We start from the raw sequence: 21268 nt of genomic DNA on the forward strand, positions 1-21268 counted from the left end.
TCTTGTGTACCGAGTCTGTATTTGACCTTTACTACGTGGATAGTGCTGTTATGTATTGTTATGTAATATAGCTCTCAAGTGCTTATAGTTTGTGATATTTAATGATTGGAAATCATCAATGATATAATAAAGTGAAAGTTTCTCTATGTAGATTGTCTACACATGTAAAAAATATTAGGAAATAGAATGTAGTAGTCTGTATTGGCACATTGCAGGCAAATACTCCCTTGTGTAACCTTATACAAGCATTTTACATAATCCCATTTACAAAACTAGCCTATCACAGAGACCTTCATTGTGCAGCTATTGCGTAACAAATGTACAAGTATCCCGGACTGAATTCTTGCCCCAGTAAAAGTCAGTCTGAACAGGCTGAGACATCACACCAAACTACAAATGTAAGTACCATTTTAGGAAGCCTTTTCCTCATTGGTTTGGCCGGAAAGGCAAGGAATGTGTTTACATTTGTGAAAGCCAGAAGCTGTTGAACTCTGCTCTATATCACTGCAGTCCTCCACGGATTTATGTTCTCTTACAGAATAAGACTTGTTTATTCTAGAGAAAAGTGTACGGTTTTGTCCGCTGACCGCATGTGATCTTCTAATACATGCCTTAAGAGTAAAGACTTATACTCAGGGTTTCTACAGCTACTGTACGCATTACCAGAGAGTTCAGTGAGGGTTTCCACCATGTTGGAGGCGTTAGTCTGTCTGGTGGGACAGTGGATCGATACCAAGGGGGTCCTCCTGTTCCTCTTGGTTCTGTTGGTGACCAAGTACATCCATGATCTGCCTCCTAAGAACTACCCACCAGGCCCCTTCCCCCTGCCTTTTGTTGGGAATATGCTGAATATCAGCATCAAGGACTACATAGGCTCCTTTAAAAAGGTAAGGACACGTGAGAGATAAGGTCATGTGTAACTGCTCAAATTATACACTCTTAGAAAAAAAGGTTACAAAAGGATTCTTCGTTTGTCCACCATAGGAACCCCTTTTTTTGGTTCCAGCTAGAAGCCTTTTGCTTTCCATGTAGAACCTTCTGGGGAAAGGGTTGTACATGGAACCCAAAAAGGTTCTATCTGGAACCAAAAAGGGTTCTTTAAAGAGTTATCCTATGGGGACAGCCGAAGAACCATTTTAGGTTCTAGATAGCAATTTTTTTTCCCACATCTCCTTAGGCTTTTCCACAAGAACAAAAAATGCTATACCCAGTGGATGTAGTCATTCTGTAATCATCTGTTTTTATTGTAGATAGCCTATCTAATAAATGATGATGGAATTAGTGTGCTTAGTGTGACATGCTCACTAAAGTGTGTTTTCTATAGTTTGTAGAGAGCTACGGGGATGTGACTACACTAGACCTGGGTGGAGGGAACCGCTGTGTGCTCCTCTCAGGTCTCCGAGGCTTTAAGGAAGCCTTTGTGGATCAGGCCGACACCTTCACCGATAGGCCATCTTACCCCCTGAACGACAGGATAAGCAGAGGCTTGGGTAGGCTAATATGGTAGCTTAATGCAGGGTCCCAAACTCCTGGGTACACAAACCAAAATGTGCACCTAGGAGGGGCCCCAGGACCGAGTTTGGGAAACCTTGGTTTAATTAATTGAAATAATTTTGACCATTATGACATTGTGCCACCAGTAGGAGTAATAACACCAATGAGACATTTTTGGTACATTTTCTAAAATGGAGGTCACAATCTTTTAAAAAACATTTACTAAAGTGATATGATTAATCATTTTGCTCACAATGTTATTTATCTTTATTTAAATTGACACCAAGTGACACTTTGGATTTGGACACACCACATGATCAATAGAATCCTCACATTTATGACATCATTTTCTTTAATATAGACCCCTCCCCTAATAACAGTTTGCCACTGGAGAGAATGCTCAAGATCCTTGTATATCTTTGTAATCAGTCATTTTCAAGGCGGTAACAACAATGACATAACACTGAAGGAAACACAATCTGCTAGTAAAAAAAAAAGGTGTTTTAATAGCCGCCTTTGTTTTTATTGATCTGTACAATATCTTGAATATCTTTTTCCCCCACTGTCTAGCATTCACAATAATATCTCTAAATCCCCAAAGCATTTCACTACACTTATACATATCACCAGTGGGACAAGCCAATTAGCTAGCCCCTGGTATTTTCTACAATACATAAAAATATATGTTTTTCAGTATAAAGGACTTACATTGGTTTTCACATTAAATAACAGTTAAATAAAACTGCAGTAGATGTATTATTTGTCACGTTTTTGCCATTTTTGTGTTTTTACAAAATGGTACCAAAGTTAAAGGAAAGCATTTACCACCACAATTCAAGAATGACCCATCAGGCAGAACCACACAGTCATATTGGGTCTTATTTAGTCATATTTAATCTTAGTAATTCTGTCATTGTCTCCATGTCTTGACCGGATGATGGTTATCTAGGCCTGATCTCCTCTAACGGTCACATGTGGCGGCAGCAGAGGCGCTTTGCCGTGTCCACGCTCAAATACTTTGGAGTGGGAAAGAAGACCCTGGAGACCTCCATCCTGCAGGAGAGCCACTTCCTGTGTGATGTCTACTTGGCAGAGAGAGGTGAAGTCAGCGTTTATGGTGCCCAAACCAGGGCATGAACCACAGTCTCAGTTGTTTAACTGGCACTCTTATCCAGAATGGCTAGTTGTTGTATGGTTAATTGCTATCTTGCGTTCAAACCCAAAACGTTGCTATTGTGAAGTCCAGATGTTTCTTAGCTTTCATTTCCAACCGTTTCTGATCAAGGTATCCTCTCTCTACTTGTAAATGAATGCTATGAACAAGCATCTTATTTGCATATTTACATTAGGGAACGCCTACTCTGTGAAGTGCGTGTGTGTAATAACTCAATTCGCCCTTGCACTAGTTCTAAACAATACTTTTTTTTTTTGCTATGGCAAAGGGTAAAATTTACAAAACTGAGTCCAATCTGTTCATAACATATTTTAGTTTTTGGAACAGAAAACTGTATTAAGATCAAATGTTTCATAATGTTGGCCAAAATCCATCTCGGTCCATGATCTCTCACTGCTGGCCACTTCCTCTCATCACCGTATTTGTTATTGATTGGAAACGTCAACCAGATGCTTCACACTTATACATCCGGTGAAATATCTGGCTCATTGTTGAATCTGTGTCTAAACTGTCTGAGTAAGACATCTTCATTTATCCACCATCTTTGACCCAACCTCTGAACTGTTTCAGGCCTGCCCTTTAACCCTGAAGACGTCACCAACAATGCAGTGGCCAACATCCTGTGCACCCTGGTGTTTGGTTGTAGGTTTGAATACAATGACCACCACTTCCACCACATGCTGAAATGCTCCGAGGACGTTTTCCAGCTGCCTGCTACCTTCTGTGGACGGGTATGTTTACAACGACACAGACGTGTCTGCTATTCTCTGTTGGGTGATCAGTGTATCTCTTTGGCAAAGTGAATTATAGTGCACAGCATCTGCAAGGACACACATTCTCCCCAGGAAATCTACCTTCTCAGGCTAATTTCCTGTTCTTTCGACAGATGTATAATCAGTTTCCCACACTGCTGCACTATTTGCCTGGGAAGCACCAATCAGCCTTCATCAACCTTGGTACCATAAAGCAGTTTATCAGAGAGGAAGTAGAGAAACATAAAGAGGACAGGAACCCATCCAACCCCAGAGACTACATAGACTGTTACCTGGAAGAGATAGAGAAGGTAATGCCACAGCCGGACCTTTTCAGCTCTTTTCTATCTTTAACAGTTACTCCCTGTGATCTACTCTCATCTCTTTAGAATTACGATTGCCGTGTTAATAGAGTTTGTCATATTTTGGGCTAATTTCGTCAAGAAAATTGTAGATTTTTGGTTTTAATATGACTTTGTCAGCAAACTCCCCACAGCCTGACAATGCATGATGATTTGCCCTCATCTTGACATCACCTGATGACCATTCCCCCTGCAGAATCAGGATGGGGCGGCTGGCTTCACTGAGGAGAACCTGCTGCACTGCGTGGTGGATCTGTTTGGGGCCGGGACAGAAACAACGTCCAACACCCTTCTCTGGGCAATGCTGTACATGGCCAAGTACCCCGACATTCAAAGTGTGACACTGGCAGGAACACATCTATTAGTATTAAAAAAAAATTGGTGTCAAATGGCTGGTTTTCCAGACACAATAGAACGTTTTCATTGAGCATGTTTTTTAGTCCAGAACTAGGCTTCATCTGTGTTCAGGAAATAGGCGCTAAGCATAAACAGGCCCTAACAGTACTCTGTTATAATAGCCTAGTGCTTACCAGGAAAATTACTTGTTTTATGGCTTTGTTAATCCATTATACTGTATGCGCTATGCAGCCATCTGCTCCAGCCAATCATTAACTTCCTCATTCTCCCTCCGTAGAGAAGGTGCAAGCGGAGATCGATGAGGTCATAGGTTCGGCACGCCAGCCCTCAATGGACGACCGAGCCAACATGCCGTATACCTATGCTGTGATCCATGAGATCCAGAGGTTTGGGAACATTGTCCCCTTAACGCCTCCCAGAGTGGCCAATAAGGACACCACCGTGGCGGGGTATCTAGTGCCCAAGGTGGGTGTAGGGTCGATGGATATGTTGTGATTCTACTGCTGGAGTACATGATCAACTGAATGTTTGAGTTGATGCGTGCTGGTTCAATAGTGCATGTTGACTTCACACTGAAGGTTTTACTGGCAATGACGTTTGACAAATTGACTCTTCTGTTTTGCACAGGGAATGATGGTGTTTCCAATGTTAAAACCAATCCTACAGGACAGAAATGAGTATGCAACCCCTGATCTGTTCAATCCTGGACATTTCCTGGATAAAAATGGAAAATTTGTCAAAAAAGACAATTTTATCCCATTTTCTATAGGTAATATATTATTAACATGCATTTAAAGGGGAATGGAAACACTAGGATTTAGAATGGCAGGTAACTGTAACTGTAAATCGCTATATTAGCATTGTTGCGTCACTAGCAGGAGAGAATTTTGGAACTCCCAAAAATGGCTGAATTTACCGAGTTTATTACAGAGAGTGAAATAATGTTAGTCAGGGAGCCAATAAACCTATTGAAGACGTTCATGTTTGAGCCGATCGTTGCCTCAGATCAAAGAGTTTGTTCTCGTAGCAGTAACAGCAGAGACATGCCGTCTGAAACACCTCAGCTAGTGGGTCAGCGTAGCCAAACACAAACTGTTGTGAGAGGGATGCTGCCAGATAATGGCTAGAGTATGAGTGTGTGTGTGTGTAGATACAGCACAAAATCCCAGTGGATGGTGATGTATTACATCCAGTCAGAGGTTCCTGTCAGTCTGTCTGGATGGTGATGTATTACATCCAGTCAGAGGTTCCTGTCAGTCTGTCTGGATGGTGACTGTATTACATCCAGTCAGAGGTTCCTGTCAGTCTGTCTGGATGGTGATGTATTACATCCAGTCAGAGGTTCCTGTCAGTGTGTCTGGATGGTGACTGTATTACATCCAGTCAGAGGTTCCTGTCAGTCTGTCTGGATGGTGACTGTATTACATCCAGTCAGAGGTTCCTGTCAGTCTGTCTGGCGATGTATTTCTTGGACGTGTCACTAATCCTTATGAAGTTACTCGACCAGTCAGCAGCCGATATGCCAGTTAAATAATTTGTGAAATGTTGCTTTATTATAAATTGTTTAAGGTTAATATCGGTAGTGGGTAGGTGCTCAATATATATAATCAGTATCTTATAACGATGTGTATCACCAGCGCCTTTTGGCGCGATGGTAAGACATTTACCTTTAGATTAGACGGCCGGAGTTGGAATCGCAGACAGCGTCATGATTGATGAAATCTCATTCTAACCAATAATGGGGCGTGCTCATAAATACATTGTGATTTAGTTTCGGTATCAGACTAACTTCAATCATTTTGTTTGCTTACCATACAGGCTGGCAGTTTATCGGCAGTTCACCCTATGGGCACAAGGGAGAATTAGACGAGGTGTACGGCGCGTGTTGTTTCTTCCTTAAGGCGCGCATACCCAGAAGCAAAGGCATTTACATAGGGTTTGAGTTTGAATAAAACCAGTTCATTTAGTAAATCTAGCCTTTTTTTTCAAGACATAGTGCCTGCGCCTTTTGTAAAAATAGTATTAGTTAGCTTGTCCACTATAACAACAGTTTCAAGCGTAACCAGAAACTTGCTTTTAAAATAAATTTACTTTCAACACGCACTAATCCATGTCCCTGTCGCTAGAGTAGTGACTTCAATTGCTGTGGCTGTCATGTATTGAAAAGGAATGGTAACTACACTGGGCAGCTAGTTGGCATATGTAACAGTATAACTTCCATCCCTCTCCTCGCCCCTACCTGGGCTCGAACCAGGGACCCTCTGCACACATCAACAATGGGCCTCCCACGAAGCATCATTACCCATCGCTCCACAAAAGCCACGGGGAACAACTACTAAAAGGTCTCAGAGTGAGTGACATCACCAATTGAAACACAATTAGCGCGCACTCCGCTAACTAGCTAGCCAATTCACATTGGTTACACTCACCCCCCTTTTGACCTCCTCCTTTTCCGCAGCAACCAGTGATCCGGGTCACGGCACCAATGTAACAGTATAGCTTCCGTCCCTCTCCTTGCCCCTACCTGGGCTCGAACCAGGGACCCTCTGCACACATCAACAACTGCCTCCCACGAAGCATAGTTACACATCGCTCCACAAAAGCCATGGCCCTTGCAGAGCAAGGGGAACAACTACTTCAAGGTCTCAGAGCGAGTGACGTCACCGATTGAAACGCTATCTAGCTAGCCATTTCACATCGGTTACACATAGTCAAAGCAGACTTAAATAATATATGCCATTTAGCCTTTATCTAAAACGAACTGCCTACATGGAATTACATTCATTTCCAATGAAACGCTGTGTTTGCCTTGCAGCATTGTGTTGCAGAGGCAGTTGCAGTGCGTGCATTGGATTTATTGAACGTATGCGTCAAACTGTATGCATAGATGGCTTGACAGAAATGGTAGCAGAAGGTGAATGTTGGTGTGTTCGAAGTGCCACTCTCTGACAGCTTCGTTGCGCAAAATAGCATGCAGCATCATCTGAATATGTACGCAACAAAAGTTCAACATTCACCTTCTGCTACCATTTTTGTCAGGCCATTCAATAAATCCAACGTTTGCACCACACCGAACGCACTGCAACTGCCTCTGTAACACAATGCTGCAAGGCAAACACAGCGTTTCATTGGAAATGAATGTAATTCTGGTGTACCGAAATGCAATGATGCTGTCGGTGTGATCGAAGCCTCAACACCACAGACAACTTGATGATTCCTGCCAGTGACGCACTGGCGTCAGTCGTTACTATGGCAATTTAAAATGGCGCTGACCATAGCTCAAATAAACCTTGACGAGGATCAAAATACTAAATGTAGAGATGTGTTTATGTTAAATGTACATGTTTAGTATTAGTGGATTGAATACATCTCTTTGCTTAGATGTACTTCCTAAAGTGTTTCCATTACCCTTTAAAATGTAAAATGTTAGTGTAATACTGTTAATTCATAACAAAACCCCTTCATTTGTCTCCCAAACATGTATCACAAAACTATCCTCCTTCAATCCTCCCTACCAGAGAAACAGTTGTTCAAAATGAAATGTACTACTGCAGGGTCTTGAGGATACAGTAAACAGAATTGTTCAGGTTTTCATTTTCCATATAATCTGCCAAGACACAGAGGGTGGAAGAGTGGAGAACAAACACATACATACGCCATCCTCATGTTAAAGGTGTGTGTGTGTGTTTGTGTGTGTGCGCACTCTACTCTCTCTCAGGTAAGAGGATGTGTCCAGGGGAGCAGCTGGCCAGGATGGAGCTGTTTCTGTTCTTCACCTTTCTGCTCCAGAGGTTCACCTTCACACCTCCACAGGGCTGGGAGCTGGGCCTGGAGGGCCAGGTGGGCATCACCAGTAGACCAAAGCCCTTCAAAATCTGTGCCTTGCCTCGATGAGACACCTTGGGTGAATCTCTATTGTATTTTGTTGATTCCTTGTCTTCTGTCCCCTTGCCTCCTTCTCAAAATACATTGGAGGAGAAGATCTGAGGGGAGGAACCTCAGATCTTTTGCTCCAATGTGCCTTGAGAAGGAGACGAGGAGGGAGGATGTGAGGAATCAAGGAAATACGATTGATATGAATTCCTTGTGCTTTGTGTAGGACTAGGCCCTGCATGAACTGGTTGATGAAGGTGAATAGCATTGTTTGTCAAACCTGAATTCCAGCATACAGCTGGTGCATCATGACGTTGATATTGTAAGAGTGGTGTATTAGAATTGCATTCAAATTCTTTCTTAATTTTCTTTTACTGGAAATGATATTTTTGGAAGACATTGTACACAAAATGTGTTTACTTTACTTATTTACTTTCCTGAAAACAAAACACAGCAATTTTTTTTTGCTTGAACATACTCTGCTCCTGTAAGGTGCCAGGTAAAGTCAAAATAGCACCTCGACGATATATAATCAGAGTTCAGAATATAGTTCAAAGGTCAGTCAAGGCAAGTCCTTTTTATCTATACTTAGCTTAATCATACTTATTTCATATCTTCTGCAATACTGTATATCTCAAATGAACACATGAATGAAAAGCAGTCTCTCCATTTCATAAATCAACAATAACAATAAAAATAATCCCATTCATTCAGACATAGCTCCCTCACGACGCCAGGACAGCGGAGTCAATCACCACCTTCCGGAGACACCTGAAACCCCACCTCTTTAAGGAATACCTAGGATAGGATAAAGTAATCCTTCTAACCCCCCCCCCCCCCCCTTAAAAGATTTAGATGCACTATTGTAAAGTGGTTGTTCCACTGGATATCATAAGGTAAATGCACCAATTTGTAAGTCGCTCTGGATAAGAGCGTCTGCTAAATGACTTAAATGTAATGTAAATGACATGGATTGTCATTATATCTGTACAGCATCAAAATCTATAACCCAAATATAGCACACAACACCTCACTGTACAAACTATTTATTCCTTGCCTAGTCTATGTCATTTGACAATTCAAAACAAGACATGGGCTTACTGATGATGAGTGAAACCATCTATGTAAATAACTGTCTCATGACCATTCAAAACAGGATGTATGATTATTATGAGCTTATTGATGAGTGAAACTGTTCATGTAATTATGTTAACTGTTACTGTAGGCGTGGAGAAACCATGCCATCTCAATGGATCCGTGCCCTCTCATTGGTGCGGGGTGGCACAGATGTCATGGGGAACGGGTGACAGGGTGATGCCAAAGTTGTAGTCCCATCACGGGCTTCACTCTGGGCGGCATGGAGAACAAGAACCTCTGCATGAAGGTGAAGAAGAGGAATAGCTCCATCATGGCCAGGCTCTCTCCCAGACGCATTAGTTTACCTGGAGGAGAGACAGGAGGGTAGAATTAAGCAATAAGGCTCCTCTGGCGTTTGTGGTATATGGACAATATACCACAGCTAAGGGCTGTTGTTAAGCACAACGCATCGTGGAGTGCTTGGACACAGCCCTTAGCCGTGGTATATTGGCCATATACCACAACCCCCCGAGGAGCCTTATTGCTATTATAAACTGGTTACCAACATAATTAGAGCAGTAAAAATAAATGTTTTGTCATACCCGTGGTATACATCTGTCAGCCAATCAGCATTCAAACAGCGTCTACCCCCAAGCCATAAGACTCCACAACAGCTAATCAAATGGCTACCCAGACTATTTGCATTGTATATAGCCCGGTATTGTTATTTACTGCTGCTCTTGAATTATTTGTTATTCTTATCTCTTACTTTTTTGGGGGTATTTTCTTAAAACTGCATTGTTGGTTAAGGGCTTGTAAGTAAGCATTCCACTGTAAGGTCTACACCTGTTGTATTCGGAAAAAAGAGCGTTCGATATGTTATCGCTTCGTTCCAAGATGGCGTGTGATAACATATCGAACGCTCTTTTTTCATTTACTGCTTGCGCATCATTTACTGCTGGTAGGTGAAGTGCAACTGAGCTTTGAACTTATTAACCTCTTATCCCTTATCAGTAGTCTATGACACCAATTCCACTATTCTCTGTGTTCACCAGAGCTTTTTAGTAAATCAAATGTTATTTGTCACGTGCCGAATACAACAGGTGTAGGACGTCTGTTTGTCTTTTCCCGTCTCGTCCCATGTATATATATTTTTCTTTGTATATATTTCTGAAATATTTGTTATATATTTTTTTATCTCAATTTCCATCTACGGACTGAACATACTCTCCTGCAACCCGCCTCACCCAATGTGGTACGGATCTGCAATTTTTTTTACACTTTTTACCCCGGAACCCCGATCAGAAGCTAGCCAGCTAACTAGCTACTAGCTACTAGTCAGTTAGCCACTGCTAGCAGTCATCACCATTAACTTGGACATCAGCCAGCCTCAGCCTGGTCAATTCCTGCCAGTCTGCACAACGCGATATCAACCCAGAGCATATCGGACTGCTTTTTCTCTACCACATCTCCGGATTCCTACCGCTCTGAACCGTTACACTGGATCATGCAACTTTTCAGGGAAGTCAGGAACCAATCAATTTTGGAATTAGTGCTACAGGATGCAAATTTCTGTTTGAAAAAGCTAGCCTTTGCTTTCCTAACTGCCTGTGTATATGTGGACAACTACAAATACCTAGGTGTCTGGTTAGACTGAAAACTCTCCTTCCAGACTCACATTAAGCATCTCCAATCCAAAATGAAATCTAGAATCGGCTTCAAAGCAACAAAGCATCCTTCACTCATGCTGCCAAACATACCCTAGTAAAACTGACCATCCTACTGATCCTTGACTTCGGCGATGTCATTTACAAAATAGCCTCCAACACTCTACTCAGCAAACTGGATGTAGTCTATCACAGTGCCATCCGTTTTGTCACCAAAGCCCCATATACTACCCACCACTGCGACCTGTATGCTCTCGTTGGCTGGCCCTCAATACATATTTGTTGCCAAACCCACTAGCTCCAGGTCATCTATAAGTCTTTGCTAAGTAAAGCCCCGCCATATCTCAGCTCACTGGTGAACATAGCCGTAGACGTAGCACGCACTCCAGCAGGTATATTTCACTGGTCATCCCCAAAGACAACACTTGCTTTGGCCGCCTTTCCTTCCAGTTCTCTGCTGCCAAAGACTGGAACGAATTGCAAAAATCACTGAAGCTGGAGTCTCATTTCTCCCTCTCTAACTTTAAGCATCAGCTGTCAGAGCAGCTTACTGATCACTGTACCTGTGCACAGCCCATCTGTAAATAGCTCACCCAACTACCTCATCCCCATATTGTTATTTATCCTCTTGCTCTTTTGCACCCCAGTATCTCTACTTGCACATCGTCATCTGCACATCTATCACTCCAGTGTTTATGCTAAATTGTAATTATTTCACCTCTATGGCCTATTTATTGCCTAACCTCCCTACTCTTCTACATTTGCACACACTGTACATAGATGTTTCTATTGTGTTATTGACTGTACGTTTGTTTATGTGTAACTCTGTGTTGTTGTTTTTGTCGCACTGCTTTGCTTTATCTTGGCCAGGTCTCAGTTTTAAATGAGAACTTGTTCTAAACTGGCCTACCTTGTTAAATAAAGGTGAAATAAAAAATAAAGATATTGTTGCTCTGATCCTCACATCATTTGAATATGGGCACTTGAAGGGCCAATCAAATATGATTTGTCCCCCCCAATATATCACTGAAACATAACTATGTAATTTAAATAATATTAATAATACGCAATGAAAGCAATTGTGCTGATTATAGACACTTAATAGCGCGTTTTTAAGTTTCAAAAGATTGCGACCACCCCACCCTTTTCCTCACAATGGTTTGATCCACTGGCAAGGTAACAGAGGGGTTGTAGCCACTGTCTGAAAGGCACTCAATGAACGTAACTGACGTGAGGTTAATCCAGTCAATCGCGCACACACACTAGCTGAATATGCAGAGCTAGCGCGCAAATATTAACTATTAAGCTAGCTAGTACCTATTCCATTTATGTGGCCTCGTCAAAGATGGAATCTTTGCTATCGTCAATTTATTCCGAGATCAGCATGCAGATGATGTAAGTTAGTGCTTCAAAGTCCCTGTGATAAGGTTAGCGATAAACTGAAGTCCAAACTGAACAGAACTACACTCTCTTCTACCATTGTCTTAAATATATTTAATGGTCTCGTTGCAAAAGCTAAATTGTCGCAAGGGAACTTTTATTTATTTATTTTATTTAACCCGGGTAGCAAAGATTATAGCAAACACCACTGAAACTGAATTGGTGCTCGCTAGCTTTGCAAATTCAGCTATTGTTGGAAGCCAGCCAATATGAAACAAACTATTAAAATGACAAAAGGTTGCAGCATATGTTGTGTAAATGGTGAACTCATACAGCTGTCAACTCTTGTCATTGTAATCCGTTTCACATTTGCTAGCTACCTTTTAGATCAAAGCCCAAATAGAATGATAAAAGATAAGATGATAGAAGCCCATCTCCTACTGTAAATAACCTACACACTGTGTGTGTGTGTAGCCAGCCACACCAAAACGCAAAGTAAGAACCCTAGTAGCCTAATATCTCAAAGACTAGTTGATAAAATGTTCATAAGAAAGAAATTAAATTCTAATGGAAATGTTTCACAATGATGTTATTAGGCAGAGCAGGCAACAGATGGCACACAGACAGCAGAGTTGGGGACAGATATGCAGGGACAGACTGGCAGAGACAGGGAGTCTCAGGTAAGTTTGTTGAGTCTTTGTTTGGCAACATTATGAAAGGTTCTCCATTTTTTTTGCTTGTAAAATAGGAACATAATTGGAAAATGCCATGGATACCCCCACTCTCAACTTAAACTGGTGACTGAACTAAGATTTGTTAAAGGCAATGGTATTGCTGTTGTGAGTAGTTGTGTAGTTTTGGGTACCGGCAGTTAGGAGTACGGCAAACACCTTATTTCTTTGGTTCCTCTATATACATTTACCATATTACAATGTAGGCTATGTGTTACAGCACTACTTTTGGTGTCCCCCTCAGGAATTGCTCTTGAGAAAATTTAATGTAATTGTCCCCCCCAAAGTTGATATCAGATTTTCGCCCCTGTCACTAGGTAACTTAATTTACAGGGAAAACACATAAAACTGGAGTAGTAAAATATAATCTTAGTTTAGATAATATTTGTGGTGTTTCATTTAGAAATTGTTTATTGGGATTTCGAATTTGGGAAATTGTTCTAGATGTGAAATGGTTGTCCTGTACGTGACTGAATCCCTTTAAACGGTATGTAACTACTCCGTTGCACAACGCAGCAGTAGCGTACAGTGAATCAACTAGGTGCCATTAGTAAACATAGAAGAAGTAGCGGGTCGTCACTAGTTACCATAGCCACAAAGTGGTAAACCTCGTCCATTTCTACAATTTATCTTCTTAAAATGTGATCTTAAACCTAACCCACTGCTAACCTTATGCCTAACCTTAAATTAAGACCAAAAGGGAACAAAAGAGATTTGTACAATTTCGACTTTGTGGCTGTGGTAACTAGTGGACACCGACGTAATGTGACGCCATGATAACATCCGGTGAGTGACCTGGACTGCTCCGTCCTCCAACATCAAATTCATCATCTAACAGTGGGTCATACCAGTTCAAGAGCATAAACGTCATGGTTTTCGAGGAGAAAATGATCCTGAACGGGGAACCTGAAGATGTAAGACGGGAACGCACCATGTTTTATTCAATATCTCGTTAAATAATGAACGGGCTCATTTGTTAAAGGCCAAATTTGAGAGAGCCAACGTGGCTAGAAGATTCGTTAGCAAATTCGCTAGCTAGTTAGCCAATAATCTGCTAGGTTGCTTTCGATCAACCAGTGGCAATAAATAGTACGCGCTAGCTAGCTTAGTTAACAACCTTGGTAAATTTCCCAGTGTGTAACATCGGTGTAATGTTTCGGGTGGTTTAAAATGTGTTTTTCTTTCAGGAAGAGGAGGAAGAAGAGGAGGAGGAAGATATGGTGGTATGAATCGATTTGGTTTGATACAGCATAATCTGCCCACCATGCATTTGTTCTAAAACCCACATAAAATGTTCTAACATAGCTAATTCGTTGTCATGCAACTGGAGGGAATAGATAGCCTGGTCCCAGATCTGTTTGAGCTATAGCCAAGTCTATGGTCGTTTGTTATGCCAGACATGTTGTCTATAGCACAAACAGATCTAAGACCAGTCTAGGGGAATAGATGGTTTGTGTACTTATTGACCTTGGTTAATCTGTTCCAGGACCCCCTTGAGGTTGTGCGGGACAAGTGTGCGCAGGCAGAGCACTGCGTCCACGCCAGGGCGAAACTGGAGGACTGTGAATCCAGGGTCGGCTCCAAGTCCGAAACCAGAGAGGACTGCACCGAGGAGCTTTTCGACTTCCTCCATGCGCGGGACCACTGTGTATGTGAGATCTACCCAGACACTTTCACCAACAGTGAAGAAGGGGGGTGCAAGGGAATACATACAAGGAGGCTTGAGAGTGCATGTGACTCCGTTGATAATGCCTGCAGGTCTTGATAGAGCCTACTCAAATCAAATGTTATGTCACATGCTTCGTAAACAACAGTTGCAGGCTAACAGTGAAATGCTTACTTACGTGCCTTTCCCAACAATGCAGAGAAAAAAATTATAGAATAAACACAAGGAATAAATACACAATGAGTAACGATAACCTGGCTATATAAACAGGGTACCAGTACCGAGTTTATGTGCAGGGGTACGAGCAAATTGAGATAGATATGTACAGTTGAAGTCGGAAGTGTACATACACCTTAGCCAATTACATTAACTCAGTTTTTCACAATTCCTAGCATTGCCTTTAAATTGTTGAACTTGGGTCAAATGTTTTGGGTAGCCTTCCATAAGCTTCCCACAATACGTTGGGTGAATTTTGGCCCCGTCCTCCTGACAGAGCTGGTGTAAATTGAGTCAGACTTGTAGGCCTCCTTGCTCGCGCACGCTTTTTCAGTTGTGCCCACAAATTTTCTATAGGATTGAGGTCAGGGCTTTGTGATGGCCACTCCAATACCTTGACTTTGTCCTTAAGCCATTTTTCCAAAACTTTGGAAGTATGCTTGGGGTCATTGTCCATTTGAAAGACCCATTTGCGACTAAGATTTAACTTCCTGACTGATATCTTGAGATGTTGCTTCAATATATCCACATAATTTCCCTCCCTCATATGCCATCTATTTTGTGAAGTGCACCAGTCCCTCCTGCAGAAAAGCAACCCCACAACATGATGCTGCTACCCCTGTGTGTCACGGTTCGGATGGTGTCCTTCGGTTTGCAAGCCTAACCCTTTTTTCCTCCAAACATAACGATGGTCATTATGGCCAAACAGTTGTATTTTTGTTTCATCAGACCAGAGGGCATTTCTCCAAAAAGTACGATCTTTGTCCCCATGTGAAGTTGCAAACCGTAGTCTGGCTTTTTTATGGCGGTTTTGGAGCAGTGGCTTCTTCCTTGCTAAGCGGACTTCCAGGTTATGTCGATATAGGACTCGTTTTACTGCGGATATAGATACTTTTGTACCCGTTTCCTCCAGCATCTTCACAAGGTCCTTTGCTGTTGTTCTGGGATTAAGTTGCACTTCTCGCACCAAAGTACCTTCATCTGTAGGAGACAGAACGCGTCTCCTTCCTGAGCAGTATGGCGGCTGCGTGGTCCCATGGTGTTTATACTTGCGTACTATTGTTTGTACAGATGAACGTGGTACCTTCAGACGTTTGGAAATTGCTCCCAAGGATGAACCAGGTCTTGGCTGATTTCTTTAGATTTTCCCATGATGTCAAGCAAAGAGGCACTGAGTTTGAAGGTAGGCCTTGAAATACATCCACAGGTACACCTCCAATTGACTCAAATGATGTCAATTAGCCTATCAGAAGCTTCACAAGCCATGACATCATTTTCTGGAATTTTCCAAGCTGTTTAAAGGCACAGTCAACTTAGTTTGTGAGCTTCTGACCCACTGGAATTATGATACAGTGAATTATAAGTAAAATAATCTGTCTGTAAACAATTGTTGGAAAAATGACTTGTGTCATGCACAAAGTAGATGTCCTAACCGACTTGCCAAAACTATAGTTTGTTAACAAGACATTTGGGGAGTGGTTGAACAACGAGTTTTAATGACTCCAGCCTAAGTGTATGTAAACTTCTGACTTCAACTGTACATATAGGTAGGGGTAAAGTGACTAGGAAACAGGATAGATAATAAGTAGTAGTAGCAGCAGCAGCAGGGTATGTGATGAGTCAAGATGTACTGCAAAAGAGGGTCAATGCAGATAGTCCAGGTAGCTATATGGTTAACTATTTAGTAGTCTTATGGCTTGAGGGTAGAAGCAGTTCAGGGTCCTGTTGGTTCCACACTTGGTGCATCGGTACCAATTGCCGTGCAGTAGCAGAGAGAACAGTCTGATGTATTGTTTTAATTATTTATAGGGGACAATGCACATTAATCAACATCAATAATGCCACATCCATGTAAATGTGCCGGGGATAGCTAAAAGATAATTTGCATCCGTAGTCCCTGGGCAGCTAAGGACAATTACACAGCCACAATACAAAAACTCACTAAAACAATACAAAATACCAATACATTACATCCAATAATATATCATTCTAACGACAACAACACTATCATCAACTGTCGTCTTACATATGAGGAACCACTCATGTGTACAGGTTTGGATAGATTTTAGCCATGTTTTCAATTCAAATTTAGAGGTCGACCGATTATGATTTTTCAGCGCCGATACCGATTATTGGAGGACCTTAAAAAGCCGATACCGATTAGTTGGCCGATTTAAAAAAATATAATATATATATATATATATATATATATATTTGGAATAATGACAATTACAACAATACTGAATGAACACTTATTTTAACTTAATATAATACATCAATAAAATCTATTTAGCCTCAAATAAATAATGAAACATGTTCAATTTGGTTTAAATAATGCAAAAACAAAGTGTTGGACAAGAAAGTAAAAGTGCAATATGTGCCATGTAAGAAAGCTAACGTTTAAGTGCCTTGCTGAGAACATGGGAACATATGAAAGCTGGTGGTTCCTTTTAACATGAGTCTTCAATATTCCCAGGTAAGAAGTTTTAGGTTGTAGTTATTAAAGGACTATTTTTCTCTATATACGATTTGTATTTCATATACCTTTGACTATTGGATATTCTTATAAGCACTTTAGTATTGCCAGTGTAACAGTATAGGTTCCGTCCCTCTCCTCGCTCCTACCTGGGCTCGAACCAGGAACACATCAACAACAGCCACCCTCGAAGCAGCGTTACCCATGCAGAGCAAGGGGAACAACTACTCCAAGTCTCAGAGCGAGTGACGTTTGAAACACTATTAGCGCTAACTAGCTAGCCATTTCACATCGGTTACACCAGCCTAATCTTGGGAGTTGATAGGCTTGAAGTCATAAACAGCTGCTGGCAAAACGCACGAAAGTGCTGTTTGAATGAATGCTTACGAGCCTGCTGGTGCCTACCACCGCTCAGTCAGACTGCTCTATCAAATCATAGACTTAATGATAATATAATAAACACACAGAAATACGAGCCTTAGGTCATTAATATGGTCGAATCCGGAAACTATCATCTCGAAAACAAAACATTTTTTCTTTCAGTGAAATACAGAACCGTTCCATATTTTATCTAACAGGTGGCATCCCTAAGTCTAAATATTCCTGTTACATTGCACAACCTTCAGTGTTATGTCATAATTACGTAAAATTCTGGCAAATTAGTAATGCAACGAGCTATGCGGCCCAAACTGTTGCATATACCCTGACTCTGCGTGCAATGAACGCAAGAGAAGTGACACAATTTCATGTTAGCAGGCAATATTAACTAAATATGCAGGTTTAAAAATATATACTTGTGTATTGATTTTAAAGAAAGGCATTGATGTTTATGGTTAGGTACATTGGTGCAACGACAGTGCTTTTTTCGCAAATGCGCTTGTTAAATCATTACCTGTTTGTCGAAGTAGGCTGTGATTCGATGAGAAATTAACAGGCACCGCATCGATTATATGCCATGCAGGACACGTTAGATAAACTAGTAATATCATCAACCATGTGTAGTTAACTAGTGATTATGTTAAGATTGATAGTTTTTTATAAGATAAGTTTAATGCTAGCTAGCAACTTACCTTTGCTTCTTGCTGCCCTCGCATAACAGGCAGTCAGCCTGCCATGCAGGCTCCTCGTGGAGTGCATTGTAAGGCAGGTGGTTAGAGATTTTGGACTAGTAACCGGAAGGTTGCAAAAACAAATCCCCCTGAACAAGGCAGTTAAACCCCGTTCCTAGGCCGTCATTGAAAATAAGAATGTGTTCTTAATCTGACCTGCCTAGTTAAATAAAGGTGTAAAAAAAAAAATATTCAAAAATTGGGCAAATCGGTGGCCAAAAATACCGATTTACCGATTGTTATGAAAACTTGAAATCGGCCCTAATTAAATCGGCCATTCCGATTTAATCGGTCGACCTCTATTTAAAAGTACAATAATCAGTGATTTGGGTGCCTGGAGTCTTTGACCATTTTTAGGGCCTTCATCTGACACCGCTTATAGGTCCTGGATGGCAGGGAGCTCGGCCACTGTGAGGTACTGGGCCGTACGCAGTACCCTCTGTAGCGCCTCGTGGTTGGATGCCAAGCAGTTGCCATACCAAGCGGTGATGCAGCCAATCAAGATGCTTTCAATGGTGCAGCTGTAGAACTTTTTGAGGATCTGAGGGCACATGACAAATCTTTTCAGCCTCCTGAGGGGGACGAGGTGTTGTCATGCCTTCTTCATGACTGTGTTGGTGTGTGTGAACCATGTTAATTCCTTAGTGATGTGGACACCGAGGAACTTGAAGTTCTCGACCCTCTCCACTACAGCCTGTCGATGTGGATGGTGGCGTGCTTGGCCATCCATTTCCTTTAGTCCATGATCAGCTACTTTGTCTTACTGATGTCGAGGGAGAGGTTGTTGTCCTGGCAACACACCTGCCTGGTCACTGACCACCTCCCTGTAGGCTGTTTCATCATCGTTGGTGATCCGGTCTATCACTGTAGTGTCTTCAGCAAACTTAATGATGGTGTTGGAGTTGTGCGCAATCATGCAGTCGAACAGGGAGTACAGGAGGGGACCCCGTGTTGAGGGTCAGCGTGGTGGATGTGTTGTTGCCTACCCTCACCACCTGGGGGTGGCCCATCAGTTGCAGAGGGAAGTGTTTAGTCCCAGGGTCTTGAGCTTAGTGATGAGCTTGGAGGGCACTATGGTGTTGAACACTGAGCTGTAGTCAATGAACAGCATTCTCACTTAGTCGTTCCTCTTGTCCATGTGGGAAAGGGCAGTGTGGAGTGCAATAGAGATTGCATCATCTGTGGATCTGTTGGGGCGGTATGTGAATTGGAGTGGGTCCCGGGTGTCTGGGATGATGGTGTCAATGTGAGCCATGACCAGCCTTTCAAAGCATTACATGGCTACAGATGTGAGTGCTATGGGGCGAAAGTCATTTAGACAGGCTACCTTGGCGTTCTTGTGCACAGGGACTATAAGTGGTTTGCTTGAAACACATAGATATTACAGACTTGGTACTGTATGTAGGCTGGAGGTAGATCTCTCTGTCTGCCAAGAATGAACATGACACTGAGGCTGGCTGTCAGACTGACAGGAGAGTGATATCAGTGGGTTCATCTTAATAGTATATAGTGGTTTCCTCACCTTGTCTCCTCTCCTTCATCTGTACTTTTCTGAAAACAGTTGACAGAACTGTGGTTGAAACCATACTGGGTGTTTGCTTTCACCTGTCCAGTTCCTTCACGTCAGTGCAGATGATGGAGAGGAAACGAGTAGAGGAAGCGACTTAAGACTATTGAGATGCAGTCAGTGTATTCGAGAGATGCGTAGTAGTATACTCCCTCCCTATATCTCTAGGGAAAAGAATAGCCTAGTATTACTGTCAGCATTGGGCTAATCATCCAGGTGTACCACCACAACTGATGCATGGGTAAATTAGATGACTCAACATTTGAACTTCTACAAGCAAGATTATATCCAGGAGTCAGTGGATTTACTCTAGCATGCTCCTCCTTCATTAAGTTCTTCATGATTGGAGATGTTAGAATTTGAGAACAGTAGTTGAATAGCAGGATGGAGGAGAAGGCTGTGGAGAAACAGGGTCATATGAGTGGACCGAACCTCATTTGGTGATAAGGCTGTGTGCTTTCTATCGTCAGACAGGAGGAATGAATAGAAAATACTCCCAACTTTGGATGGGATAACTAGCTACTTTAGGGGACAAGTGTCACTCACTTTGCATACATTTGTACAAGACAGTTTGCAATAACTTGTCCTTTAATTTCTGTCCTACAGGTGGCTCACAAAGTCTTTCATTCTGTCAAGTAAAGTCCCTCCAGCTCCCTGCACTACTGGTGGAAGTTCCTTGTCAGATATAGACAACTACCATTTAACTTAAGTGACACGTACCTGGTTTTAAAGGATTCCTCTGAGTCTAAGTTGTAACCTCATACACACTGTATCTGTTCATGTGAATAAATTATAAATGAAGTGTTGAATCAGTGTTTGTTTTCTGTGGTTGGATTTAATATATTGGATGATGCGTCTAATCTTGTCTACCAGCTGGCGGTATAGCTATTGAGACTGAGAATGATGTATCAATTTGACAAGTGCAGCATACATTAATTTGGTCATTGGTCTAAACTGGATAATTGCAAAGCATTACAATTGTGTTTTATGTTTTGCTTAAACACAATTTCACATAATGAAAATCTCTTGTATTGCATGCCTTCATGCAATCAACAGTCCCTGATAAGATACAATCATACTATATGGCACAAGAGTAGTCTAATGTGCCATGAAATATGTATCACAGGTTCCCCATCCGAATGTCTGTGCCTCTACCGATCGCTACATAGCTACTTCATTGCAGAGAAGACCGTGGCATGGCGTTTGGCCAGAGCAATGAGACTGGGTAGCCAGGCAACCATCCGAAGGCAAACTGGATCATAGAATTAGGAATTAGAATACTAACTTAATAGGATCTATGAACTGGACCCCCCAACTGCGCCCTCTACCGTACACAGGCAAAACTAGGCTTCCCTTCGGCTTCCTCT

The 21268-nt window shown here is 41.9% G+C and overlaps 2 protein-coding genes across 4 annotated transcripts; both read left to right on the forward strand.

The window, feature by feature from the left end:
• The first annotated feature begins 267 nt into the window (after nucleotides 1-267).
• Nucleotides 268-11713, forward strand: LOC106574033 (cytochrome P450 2J4). Of its 3 annotated transcripts, XM_014149546.3 has the most exons (10): nucleotides 268-398; nucleotides 648-887; nucleotides 1325-1490; nucleotides 2444-2593; nucleotides 3239-3399; nucleotides 3555-3731; nucleotides 3979-4117; nucleotides 4417-4604; nucleotides 4767-4908; nucleotides 7858-11713. In XM_014149546.3, the coding sequence occupies exons 1-10, from the start codon at nucleotides 318-320 to the stop codon at nucleotides 8031-8033; spliced, it is 1620 nt and encodes a 539-aa protein (XP_014005021.2). In that variant the 5' UTR covers nucleotides 268-317; the 3' UTR covers nucleotides 8034-11713. The 3 variants fall into 3 exon arrangements, with proteins under 3 accessions (XP_014005021.2, XP_082818887.1, XP_045553289.1); XM_045697333.2 differs by lacking the exon at nucleotides 268-398 and having other exon boundaries at nucleotides 406-887; XM_082962761.1 differs by lacking the exons at nucleotides 4767-4908; nucleotides 7858-11713 and having other exon boundaries at nucleotides 3979-4481.
• Nucleotides 11714-13445: 1732 nt separating this feature from the next.
• LOC106574032 (cytochrome b-c1 complex subunit 6, mitochondrial) lies at nucleotides 13446-20710 on the forward strand. Its single transcript, XM_014149545.2, has 4 exons — nucleotides 13446-13781; nucleotides 14055-14090; nucleotides 14354-14515; nucleotides 20508-20710. Exons 1-4 carry the CDS (start codon nucleotides 13737-13739, stop codon nucleotides 20538-20540), a joined length of 276 nt encoding a protein of 91 aa, XP_014005020.1. The 5' UTR covers nucleotides 13446-13736; the 3' UTR covers nucleotides 20541-20710.
• The last annotated feature ends 558 nt before the right edge of the window (nucleotides 20711-21268 follow it).

This window comes from Salmo salar, chromosome 16 (assembly GCF_965601325.2).
Source record: "Salmo salar chromosome 16, fSalSal1, whole genome shotgun sequence".
NCBI classification, from domain to species: Eukaryota; Metazoa; Chordata; class Actinopteri; order Salmoniformes; family Salmonidae; genus Salmo; species Salmo salar.

Coding starts and splice junctions, on each gene's coding strand:
- LOC106574033 (XM_014149546.3), top strand. CDS start 318: ATGTACAAGTATCCCGGACTGAATTCTTGCCCCAGTAAAAGTCAGTCT. Junction 399..647: donor CATCACACCAAACTACAAAT/GTAAGTACCATT, acceptor GGGTTTCTACAG/CTACTGTACGCATTACCAGA. Junction 888..1,324: donor ACATAGGCTCCTTTAAAAAG/GTAAGGACACGT, acceptor TGTTTTCTATAG/TTTGTAGAGAGCTACGGGGA.
- LOC106574032 (XM_014149545.2), top strand. CDS start 13,737: ATGGTTTTCGAGGAGAAAATGATCCTGAACGGGGAACCTGAAGAT. Junction 13,782..14,054: donor TGAACGGGGAACCTGAAGAT/GTAAGACGGGAA, acceptor TTTTTCTTTCAG/GAAGAGGAGGAAGAAGAGGA. Junction 14,091..14,353: donor AGGAGGAGGAAGATATGGTG/GTATGAATCGAT, acceptor AATCTGTTCCAG/GACCCCCTTGAGGTTGTGCG.